Below are 12,536 nucleotides of genomic sequence, written 5' to 3' on the forward strand. Positions count from 1 at the left end.
ACCTTAGGCAAGGACATCATCGCGCCGCCATCTTAGAGGTCTTTGCCTTACATGCCTTGTTGATCTTCAACTGGCGCAAACAATAAAACCAACCCTTGTTTGAATGTTTGACACATGCGATTCATATGAGATGAATTTGATAAATTTAAAAAAGGATCTCATTAATTTTACTTCGATTTTTCTATCGAATTTTTTTTTTTTTTGCATTTTGGTGACCCCTGAAAGTTGGATCAGGGGAAGTCACATTTACCCTTATGATAGCTAAGCGCAACTGCATACCAGTCATTTTGTATAATATAAAACATTATTTTTTATTACTACCGAATTAATTATTTTCTACAACTTGCTGGCTGTGATGGCTTCCAGTACCAGCAAAGAAAAAAAAAAAGAAGAACAGGGGGACATTATGATGAGATCTGGATATACGATATAGATTAAAAACAAAGCAGATATTACTGTAGACAACATGAAATTCCTTTTTGCGGTCTATGCGCTACAGCAAATCACTAGAAAACAGGTATGTTGTTGATAAATATTTCCACATACCAATGCATGCACTGTATATTTGTAAATACAAATACCGTCAATATCTCGTGGTGTGATCCGTTCTTTAATCCACTAGAAGTAGAGGGCATACGGGGTAAGCTGGCTCCCATCATGCTTTTTTGGTGAATCTGATTCATGCAATTGCCTTCTTATCTTTGGCTCTCTCAAAATAATGTAGTCTGAATTTGTGTTTGTGTGTGTCCCGTCTCCTTCGTTGCAGATTTTCATTGATTGTTAGTTTATACAGTCATTCATTATTTAACCCATTGTATTCTTTAGCATTACTATCAAATGCATTGGTGTGTATTGTGTTGATATTCTGTTATCCATTTTGTGGAATATGACAATAAAAAAAATCAAACCTGATTCGACCTACCGACATTATTTCTGCATGTCCAGCTCTGATGCACCTAGGTTCTCAGGCAGGTGTTGATTGACGATGAACCAAGAAGGTGAATCGGGTCTAACTGCAGTGTAAAGTTAATTAATTTAAAAATAATTGATAGTTAGCTAAGTAGAGTATCTAAGTAACTCTATAGACACAACAGGTAGATAACATTCATCTCATTAACGAAATTCAATTACGAATTAATTCTAAAGACGATAACTCAGTTGGCCAAGAAACATTTCTGTTGTGCATAAATGCGCTATAGGTATTAACAAAATATACCAATTCACCAAAGAAAAAGGGATTACACAAACGTAACAAACATTATCCTAAAATTCTGCATTACTCACCCGAGTTCCTTGCTTTAGAAATATAATTGGAAAACATCGAAAATCATATTGATATGATACTGAATAACTAGGCACCTGTTATGTTTAAAACCATGCTATCATTCACAGACCAAGTGGTGGATAATGTAGGTAGAACTGCCAGGCACAGGAGATGTCTCCCATGGTCCGACCTCTTTGGCACGAAAGTCAAAGTGCTTTCAGCATCGCATCGACCTGCATCATTTTCACTATAAAAATATTCAGGGATGAATGACCTGTCATATTTCTTGAACCTATATACCAGTAAATGCGAGGAGCTGGGTACCCATTAGCAGCCTTGCAGATCACGGTGGCTTGTATCCCTTCTTTTAATTCAGCAGGGAAAGTCGTAACGACCTCATCAGGTGGTGCTGTAGCATGTTAAGAGAAATGCAAAAAGCGACACGTTATATTGAAGCATCAAACTCAATAGCGGACATGAGTGATCTGCTTGATGAAGATTTATTTTTACAGGAAAATAAACATGTCGGCCTAATCAATTACCATATATTACTTTCCCAAACGCCCATTCTAGAAGATCAACGAAAAGACATCCAATGGTTATATCAACGAATACCACACACACACCTCCCTGGTTATACAGCTTAGCAACTATTTAGTAACTAACTGCCCCTAACACATCTGTAAAATGCCAACAGAGACATACATATATGCATAAAGAAATGAAACATACACTTACCATAGGTTGATATTGTAACAAACTGTTGTTCGACAAAATCTTCACCCAGATATACAAAGCACCAGAGAATCAACCCTTGATACTTCCTATACAAATGCAACTTGTAAGTACTAACGGTATCAAAGAGACTGTCGTCTTCAGGATTTTGAGTCTTCGACAGACTAATACTTCCAGGAGGAATATCAGGGTCGTCAATTCTCCATGTCATTTGAACTGCCGGTCGTGATCCAATACTTTGACAGCTGATCGAAGCCGAGGAACCTTCTTGAACGTGAATAACTGTTGATGATGTCTGGTAGTCTTTGCCATTTCCAGATTGAAAGATTGTCGTGCTTGATGGAAGAACTTTATAGGAAAGGTGAAATAAAGATGGAAGAATTTGCGATATATTGTATGTCAATTTGAAACAGGTTGTGCTTTATAAAAATACAGACTTATCTAAACAACAGAATATAATTTACTAAACTGAGGAAAATGTGAGGAAAATCACTTTTGTTTTCTTTTTCATCAATTTCGTAATTCATACCATGAACATTTAGGAAAACAATACACTGACGATCACTCTGGAGTGTTTGATGTGACGCAAAGCAGCTGATATTCTTTCCTTGATCACTCGCAGAGGGCGTGATGGTAACAACCTTCCGAGACGTGTAGCTGTTGCCTTTAACGACATCAGTCTGATCTTGTTGGTTGGAAATAAGATCATCTGGTACAATCCACTTGAGGATTGCAGGAGGCCTTGCTTGCGATGCTGTACATGTTAGCACATTTGGCTCCCGAGCCATTACCGTTCTAGTGGTGTATTCGAAGCAAAGACGGCTTGATCTATCGGTAACTATGATAACTGAAGGCGAAGCTGTGAAAGAAGATAGAAAATTCATGAGGAGTGTACTATTACAGCTATACACAATTATTCACAATTCAAATAGGTTCAATGTGTGTAGAGTGTGTGAGTTTATTGATTTCTTAGAAAGATGAGCTTCACAACCCGGATGTCCTTGATCTTATGAACAGACGTCTTTTCAACGACTGTTTCAGAAACAAATTTTTGAATTATATTTTTGTCACTTCATGGGCACTGACGAAGAGTGTGACTTTTTTTTCATTTCTGTGAGATACGCACCTTTCAAAATATGCGATTTTATTTCTACGGCATATGTATTATTCAATATATTTTCTTGTTAGTTTGTTACGTTGAATAAAAGTACGTATATATATTCTTGTGGATGTCGATAAAGCTTGAATCGAATTATGAATGAACGCATTCCTAATAGTGTATAATAAAAAGCATTTTTCTCATAACACAAGTGTAATTGGTTACCAGTAAACTAGTGAGATCGATGGTGTATATGAACATAATAAGTAACGAATTATTTTTTTTCGCATTTTCTGTTGTCATGGCTGTGTGCTGATGAATTTGTTTAGATTTGTTTGTTAGTTTCCTTCAATAGCGTTCAGTGGAGCAGAGAGTGATCGCACTTCACATACTTCAGGAATCTACATGTTTAATTCTTTTCTAAATATAGCCATGATGAAATATCGCACTGTGCACTGTTTCTAGTTTAAAGATTCCATTGCCCAATCGGGTACACTTGAATTTGATTATTAGTTTTAAACTATTACTTCACCTGGTAGTAATGGTGTTACGTGCATGCTCCTTGATACTGTATTGTGGGGAAAGGCAGTTGGGCGAACAGAACATCTGTAATGGCCACCGTCGTCACCAACAAGTTGTTTTATGGTAAGATTAGCACTGGAGTAGTCTGCCACCAAGCTGAACTTCCATTGGTCTAGAACAGTAAACCTACAGGACCGATTTTCCTGACAATCGCATGTTGCGAGCGATTCCCCATCCTTCTGCCATATGACCACCCTATTCCTGGTCTGGAGTGTGAACGTGCAGACCAGTGTAATATCCTCGCCAATGACTGGAAGATACTCACCATTGTTGATCGACACCCAAAATCCTCCGGTTTCTGCGAGATAGACAATGTTGCCAATAAAGATAAATCAGGTGGCGTCATTTCTTCCTAACTAATGCAATAAAAATAAATTCCTTTCAGTGAGTTTGCAAGGGGTATCATTATATATTATTTATTTGTCAATATCACTGCTCATTCAATCATTTTATTTTCCTTTTTTTATAATCCACTTATCAAATTAATTCACTATTTATTAGTTTTATAAATGTTATAATGCATTATACATTGATTAATGGAGGCTACGGGTATCTATTCAAAATGATGGAGTGTTGTAAATATTACCAGATGCTCATGGCCGGGAATATTATTGTCCTTTGGTCATCCTCTTACGGAATCGAAGGATTCTGTTCTCCAAAATATGTCAGTAAGCCACTTTGCATATGAAATGTGAGCACATGAAGATGTGCTGTAACATAATATTGTCATTTAAATGTACTAATAATGTACACACAGTGAACCTTTTATTGATTAGGGTGCTCGTTTAATTGTCAACGTAAAATGGGTCAAATATAAATATAGCAACGGAAACCTACCACAACTGACATGACTGAAGATCGTTGGAACAAGAACAACCACAGCATATCCACAAGCACTTGTCATCATGTCGAATCTGGCTGTACGAAGACTTGCTTTCAGAATGGCATGAAATCCAACAATGATCATGGCAAATAAACTCTTATAAAGTCACACTTGTAGGAGACACCCATATGCTATACACTTTGGGGAAAAATCGCTGGTATTGTGTCAAACGAGTGCTACTGGTTTCCTTTCCAACTCCTGATTCGGTTTCGTCATGTGCTATTTAACATTAATGAGTACAGCGTGTATGGTCAAAGAGGTCGCCATTTCCCTTCGCAGCACGATCGTATAGATTACTGCTATTTCAAAATGTTCCAGTTACACGTTGACAGCTGGTGCAATCCGAAATGAGCATCACCATCACCATCAACATGATCAGGGGCCGCGGAAACGGGGGAGGGGATGTGAGGACTTCAGCTCCCGCGCTTTTTCCAAACCCGTGTTCAAAAACTTAAAAATTATCATCTGATTATGATTCTTTGCATGGATGGTTATTCCCCCCCCCCTCTTTCAAAACCGTTCCGCAGCCCCTGATCATGCTTATCATGATCATTAGAAGTTTAAACTTCAAGGGATCAGATAGGTATCCATGTTTGGATTTCAATATTGGATAGGAGATGGTTAGACTTTCAATGATCAATGTCAATCATGTTTTGGACATAAATAGTGAACTGAAATCACCCATTAGATTATTTTATATTCGTAATAATCGTATTGTCAATGAATGTTACAGGGCAGTTCACATTCGGAGGTTTGTAGAAAATAAGTCATAACATATGAGCGGCAGAACATCATGAACATGGCGTATGGGGCACAGAGTTTTTGATTGTCAATGAACAGCGATGTGCAGATTTCATAATATTTTAAAGGAATCTGCAGGCTTAACGAGCTCTGCTTTTTATGTAGGTTCCTTCACATTTCACAACTCAGATATTGCTACATAAGCATATACAGTCATTCATTATTTTAACACACTGGATTTTGTATTATTGCTATCAAATGCATTGTTTTGTATTATGTTGATATCATATTTTTGATGAAATATGACAAATAAAATAAAATCTGATCCCACCTACCGACATTATTTCTACATGTCCAGCTCTGATGCACCTATGTTCCCAGGCAGCGAGGATAGTCGAAGATGTCGTCTGGTGTTGATTGACGATGATCCAAGAAGGTGAATCGGGTCTAACTGCAGTTTGAAATTAATTAATTCATGAATAATCGATAGCTAGCTAAGTAGTCTATCTAAGTAATTATGTAGACACAACAGGTAGATTATATTTATCTTATTGTTAAAATTCAATTAAGAATTAATTCCAAATGTTTCATCACTAGGTGTGTGTTTGTTAGACAAATAACTGAACTGACCCATAAGTAGTTAAGTCTTACATGAATACGCTATAGGTGTTAGAAATATATATCAATTTACCAAAAATATACTCCACAGAAGTTACAAACATATCCTAAAATTATTTACTTCAAAAATGTAATTGGAAAACATCGAAAATCATATTGATATGATACTTAAAAACTAGGCACCTGTTATGTATAAAACCATGCTATCATTCACAGACCAAGTGGTGGATAATGTAGGTAGAACTGCCAGGCACAAGAGATGTTTCCCATGGTCCGACCTCTTTGGTACGAAAGTCAAAGTACTTTCAGCATCATATCGACCTGCATCATTTTCACTAATATCAAGAGATGAATGACCTGTCATATTTCTTGATCCTATGTACCAGTAAATGCGAGGAGCTGGGTATCCATTGGCAGCCTTACAGGTCACGGTGATTTTTATCCCTTCTTTTAATTCAGCAGGGAAAGTCATAACGATCTCATCCGGTGATGCTGTAGCATGTTAAGAGAAATGCAAAAAGCGACACGTTCTATTAAAGCATCAAAATCAATAGCGGACATGGGTGATCTGCTTGATGAAACTTCATTTGAAAAAAAAAAACATGTCGGCCTAAATAATTACAATATATTGCTTTCCCAAACGCCCATTCTAGAAGATCATGAATATGTCAACCACAACGAAAATACATCAAATTGTTATATCAATGACTACCACACACACACACACACACACACACACACACACACACATCTCCCTAATTGTTGTATAGCTTAGCAACGTTTTAGTCACTAACTGCCCCAGACACGTCTTTAAAATGGTAACAGAGACATACACATATATATATAATTGAGATGATCTATACACTAACCATAGGTTGATATTGTAACAAACAGTCGTTCGACAAAATATCCACCCAGAGATACAAAGCACCAGAGAATCAGCCCTTGATACCTCCTATACAGATGCAACTTGAAAGTACTTTTGGTATCAAACAGACTGCCATCTACAGGATTTTGAGTCTTTGACAGACTTTTATTTCCAGGAGGAATACCAAGGTCGTCAATGGTCCATGACACTTCAACTGCCGGTCGTGATCCAATACTTTGACAGGTGATCAAAGCTGTAGAACCTTCTTGGACGTAAATAACTGTTGATGATGTCTGGTGGTCTTTGTCATTTTCATATTGAAAGATTGTCGTGCTAGAGGGAATAACTTTATGGGAAACGTGAAATAAAGATGGAGAAATCTGCGATATACTGTATGTCAAATTAAAACAGTTTGTGCATAAAACAAATACCATTTTATGTCTTGTGTAACGATGGTCAAGGGTAAAATTTTATGGGAGAACATTTATTGGATTACAAAAAATACAGACTTATTTAAACAGGAGAATATCATTTGTTCAACTAAGGAAAATGTCATGAAAATCACTTTGGTTCTTGGTTTTCTTTTTCATCAATTACGTTAACATACCGTGAACATTTAGGTAAACAATACACTGACGATCACTCTGGAGTGTTTGATGTGACGCAAAGCAGCTGATATGCTTTCCTTGATCACTCGCAGAGGGCGTGATGGTAACAACCTTCCGAGACGTGTAGCTGTTGCCTTTAACGACGTCAGTCTGATCTTGTTGGTTGGAAATAAGATCATCTGGTACAATCCAGTTGAGAATTGCAGGAGGCCTTGCTTGCAATGCTGTACATGTTAGCACATTCGGCTCCCCGGCCATTACCTTTCTAGTGGTGTTATCGGAGCAGAGACGGCTTGATCTATCGGTAACTATGATAACTGAAGGCGAAGCTGTGAAATAAGAAAGAAAATTCATGAGGCGTGTACTATTACAGCTATACACAATTATTCACAATTTAAATAGGTTCAATGTGTATGGGGGTGTGCATGTTCATTGATTTCTTAGAAAGATAAGCTTCACAATCCGGATGCCCAGGGACACACGTCTTTTCAACGACTCTTTCAGAAACAAATATTTGAATTATCGTTTCTTTTTTTTGTCACATCATGAGCACTGACGAAGAGTGTGACTTTTTCTTTCATTTTTGAGAGCTACGCTCCTTTTAAAATCTAAGGCTCTATTTCTACGCCATATGCATTATTCATTATCTATTCTTGGAGTATATGTTACATTGAATAAAAGTACGCATATTTGTGGATGTCGATAAAGTTTGAACCGAATTATGAATGAACAAATTCCTAGTATTGTATAATAAAAAGTATTTCTCTCATAAAACAAGTGTAATTGGTTACCAGTTAACTAGTGAGATCGACAGTGTATATAAACAAAATAAATAATGAACGAAATGTTTTATTCTTTTTGCATTTTTTGTCATGATTGTTACGGTTGTGTGCTGATGAATTTGTTTAGCTTTGTATATTAGTTTGTTCCTTGATCGCGTTTCACGTACATCAATAATCTGCATGTCTAATTTTTTTTCTTAATATAGCCGTGATAAAATATCGTACTGTATTTCTAGTTTAAAATTTCATTGTTGAAATTGGGTTGACTTAAATTTGATTATTATTTTTAAACAATTACTGCACCTGGTAGTAATGGTGTTACGAGCATGCTCCTTGATACTGTATTGTAGGGAAAGGCAGTTTGGCGAACAGAACATTTGTAATGGCCGCCTCCATCACCAACCAGTTGTTTAATCGTAAGATTAGCACTGGAGTCGTCTGCCGACAAGCTGAATTTCCATTGGTCTAGAAAAGTAATCAAACAGGACCGATCTTCCCTACAATTGCACGTTGCGAGTGACTCCCCATCCTTCTTCCACGTGATCTCCCTATTTCTGGCTTGCAGTGTGTACGTGCAGACCATTGTAAAATCCTCGCCAATCACTGGAAGATACTTGCCTCTGTTGATCGACACACCAAATCCTTCTGTTTCTGCGAGATTGATAGACAATATTATGCCAATGAAGATATTTCGGCTGGTGTAATTTCTCCCAAATTAATGCAATGAAAATTATTTGCTTCCAGTGAGTTTGCAAGGGGCATCATTATGAATTATTCATTTGTTAATATAACTGCTCATACAATGTTTTATTTTCTTTTATTTCCAATCATTCTAATCTTTTAGTTCATTATTTATTTTACTAGTTATTCATTTCATAAACGTTATAATGCATCATTTATTGATTAATTGAGGCCACGAGTATCTATTCAGAAGGAGGGGATGTTACTAATATCACCAGAAGCTCACCGTTTAATAACCAGGAATATTTTTGTCCCTTGTCCTCTTACGGAATCGAAGGATTATGTTCTCCAAAATATGTCAGTAGGCCCCTTTGCATGTGAAATGTGAGCACATGAAGATGTGCTGTAATATAGTATTGTCATATAAAGGTACTTATAATGTACACGCAGTGAACCTTTTATAGATTACGGTGCTCGTTTAATCGTTAACGGAAAATGGGTCAAATATAGATATAGCAACGTAAACCTACCACAACTGAGGAGCGTTAGAACAAAAACAACCACAGCATGTTCAAAAGCGCTTGTCATGATATCAAATCTGGCTGTACGAAGACTTGCTTTCAGAACGACATGAAATCCAACAATGGCAAATAAACTCTTATAAAGTCAAACTTGTAGGAGACTCCCAGATGCTGTACACTCCGGGAAAAAAATCGCTGGTATTGTGTCAAACGAGTGCTACTGGTTTCCTTCTCAACTCCTGATTCGGTTTCGTGATGTGCTATTTAACATTAATGAGTAATATCTAGAGCAAGTGTGGTCCTAGAGGTCGCCATTTCCCTTCGCAGCAGGATAGTAAAGATTACTGCTAGTTCAAAATGCTCGAGTTACACGTTCACAGCTGGCGCTGGTGATAAACTATTTTTTCAACATTACAATCTGATATGAAGCACACACTAGAAATACATTCATCATCACTAGCCGCGGAAACGGGGGAGGGGCTGTGTGGACTTTGGCCCCCGTACTTTTTCCAAAACCGTGTACAAAAACTTAAAAAAGATCATCTGATTATGATTCTTTGCATGGTTAGCCCCCCCCCCCCTAACTTCCAAAACCCTTCCACGGCCCCTGATCATTATCATTAGCAGTTTAAACTTCACGGGACCAGAAAGGTATCCATGTTTGGACTTTTGGATAGGAGATGGTTAGACTTTTAATGATCAACGTCAATCATGTTCTCGACATAAATAGTGAACTTTAAGCAACCTTTACATTATTTTATATTCGTACTGTCAATGAATGTTACTGGGCAGTTCACATTCGGAGGGTGGAACAAAATAAGTCAAAACATATGAGCGGCAGTAGATGATGAACATGGCGTAGGGGGCACATATTTTTTGATGGTCAGAGAAGAGCGACGCGAGCGAGCGAATGATAAATCGACCTTACAAAAATACAATTCCGAAGACATCCTCGATGTGTCCAAGACACATTGAAGGAATAATGATGAGGTTGAGATTTGTTCGATTACTTTCAATCGTCCATGCCGTCCGTGTCGCTTTTTCTAAGTGGAGGTGCCGTGGCCGAGTGGTCTAAGGCGCCTGGCTATACATGAAAAAAGTCCGGGGTTCGATCCCCGGCCGTGGCAACTATGCCCGTGAGTAAGGCACATTACAAATAAGTTAAGCACATTACGAAAGCATGTCTTAAGTTGTCAATGGTCGAAAATGAATGTACGATGTCATTTATATTAAGTATAAAGCTGAATTTCAATGATATTGCGACAGAGTGTGCTATATTCCCTATCATATTTAGGGTTGAGCTTTGAGGATTGCGTACAGAAAAATGTCATGACACATATACCCAGTTGTTGTGTGTCCGGACAGGTTGTGTGTCCGGACGATCAATTTTAGAGAGTAATTTGAAGAAAAAAAATTCAAGCGAAGTTTCATCTATTTTTAGTACAAAATGTTAGGAAATATTATCAAGAACAAAATAGAAGATGATTAAAAGTATTGAATTCTAATTTTTAGTGTAATCCAAAGACAAAAAAAGAAGGCTTCTAAAAGATAAACTATTCGGACACCCGACCCATCATCCTACTCTTATGGACGGGCTCCTATACGTAATAAATACGAGATACTACAGAGAACATGTTCCGAAAGCATTTATTTCGTTTAAAATTCATATTGATCCTAATGAACACCGTTAACTCTGAATATGCGACTATAGCCAATCAACACAAAATAATACAAAAAAAAACCTATTAGATCTACATCCAATCCGAGACGTGTCCTTTTAATAACTTAAGACATTGTATTGACGTCATGTCGCACCGCCATCTTAGAGGCTGATGAGTTTGCTTTGCATGCGTTGTTGCTCTGCAGCTGACGCGTCTCTGACAACTATGTTTACGTGTATTCCGAATATCCTCTGAGGGAGGAAGCTATGAGATTGTGACGTTAAATATATTACGCCTACTTTAATGATACGACATGATTACCCATCTTCCCCGACAACCCTTTCTTCAAAATCAACACTTTTAAGCTGGCTTGTGTGAAATCATAATTTGCTTTCGTGACCTAAAGTTATTTGTAAAAAAATATTCATGTGAATCCGCTTCCAAAGCCCAAAGTTCATCATTGCTACATATCAAAACGATTCATTAAATATAAATTCAAATTGATATATTCATCCAGTCGAATTCTAAACTAAACCCAAAAGGATCAATTTTGATTTTTTTTTATAGTATCACTGAGCGCTTTTTCTAAGTTTCCTCTAATTGCATCACGGTATCAAATATGCTTTGTATCAAACTCTTATTAAATATCAGCGCTGTGGTTTAGTTATTAATGTAGTCAGCTTTTTTTTGAGGTACTGTTTAGCGACGTATTGTTTAAGTCTTCTTTATACTTGCTGAAGGACCTAGCAATGGGATGTTAATTCATACGTATATTATTTGAGCTACTATTTTGATTACATTTGAACCAGTAAAATTGGGTATTTCTATTGTTTTTAACAATCTGATGCCTACTCCAAACTCGCAATTATCTATATTCAACGCCAGTTTATTCTTCGCAAACAATTTCTAAACTGCAGCAAGATCATCATTTAGATTGTTAACAAGAGTGGTCACTTCATTAATTTATATTTATATTTTGATAACGGTACTTACAACTTTTCCTTATTTCTATGAACGCATTATCACACTCTCCTGCATTCGCATCATAGTGCTTAAGTCATTCATAATCCTGATAATGCACTACATCATACTTAAAATGATGAACAGGCTTTTAATATTCTTGTTGTTTTTATTTTGTGTTAATCATCAATCCAGCAATATGAGAAAGAAACTGAGTAATATTACATCACATAGACAAATACATAGACCCCTGTTGAAACAAAGAGAGCACAATTGTGTTAAATTACAATTGAATAGCATTAAGATTCCTAAGGTTGAAAAAAAACAAATTTTCTTGGTGTAACCATTGATTTAAAATTAACTTGGAAATTTCACATACAATATATAGAGAAGAAAATATCAAAGAATATTGGTATTATATCAAGATTAAGTTACTTTTTACCAGCTTATATATTGCGAATGTATTCCACACTCATATTGCCATATTTGTCTTGTTGTAATTTAGTTGGGGGTAGTACTTTTCCGTCTAACCT

General features: G+C 36.7%; 1 protein-coding gene across 1 annotated transcript; it reads right to left on the reverse strand.

The window, feature by feature from the left end:
• Positions 1-1,396: 1,396 nt before the first annotated feature.
• On the reverse strand, positions 1,397-7,656 carry LOC135155207 (uncharacterized). Its single transcript, XM_064104101.1, has 7 exons — positions 7,398-7,656; positions 6,903-7,136; positions 6,226-6,414; positions 3,631-3,978; positions 2,529-2,858; positions 2,003-2,347; positions 1,397-1,673 (listed from the first exon to the last, which is right to left on the reverse strand). Exons 1-7 carry the CDS (start codon positions 7,654-7,656, stop codon positions 1,471-1,473), a joined length of 1,908 nt encoding a protein of 635 aa, XP_063960171.1. The 3' UTR covers positions 1,397-1,470.
• Between the last annotated feature and the right edge of the window lie 4,880 nt (positions 7,657-12,536).

The sequence above is a fragment of the Lytechinus pictus genome, chromosome 8, assembly GCF_037042905.1.
Source record: "Lytechinus pictus isolate F3 Inbred chromosome 8, Lp3.0, whole genome shotgun sequence".
Lineage (NCBI taxonomy): Eukaryota > Metazoa > Echinodermata > Echinoidea > Temnopleuroida > Toxopneustidae > Lytechinus > Lytechinus pictus.

What these genes read in the sequence shown, in the direction of transcription:
- LOC135155207 (XM_064104101.1), bottom strand. Translation starts at nt 7,656, where the DNA reads ATGGCCGGGGAGCCGAATGTGCTAACATGTACAGCATTGCAAGCAAGG. An exon ending in CGTAACACCATTACTACCAG is followed by an intron (nt 2,859 to 3,630) that starts GTGAAGTAATAG and finishes CTTCTTTCACAG; the next exon opens with CTTCGCCTTCAGTTATCATA. An exon ending in TGTTTTCCTAAATGTTCATG is followed by an intron (nt 2,348 to 2,528) that starts GTATGAATTACG and finishes TTTCCTATAAAG; the next exon opens with TTCTTCCATCAAGCACGACA.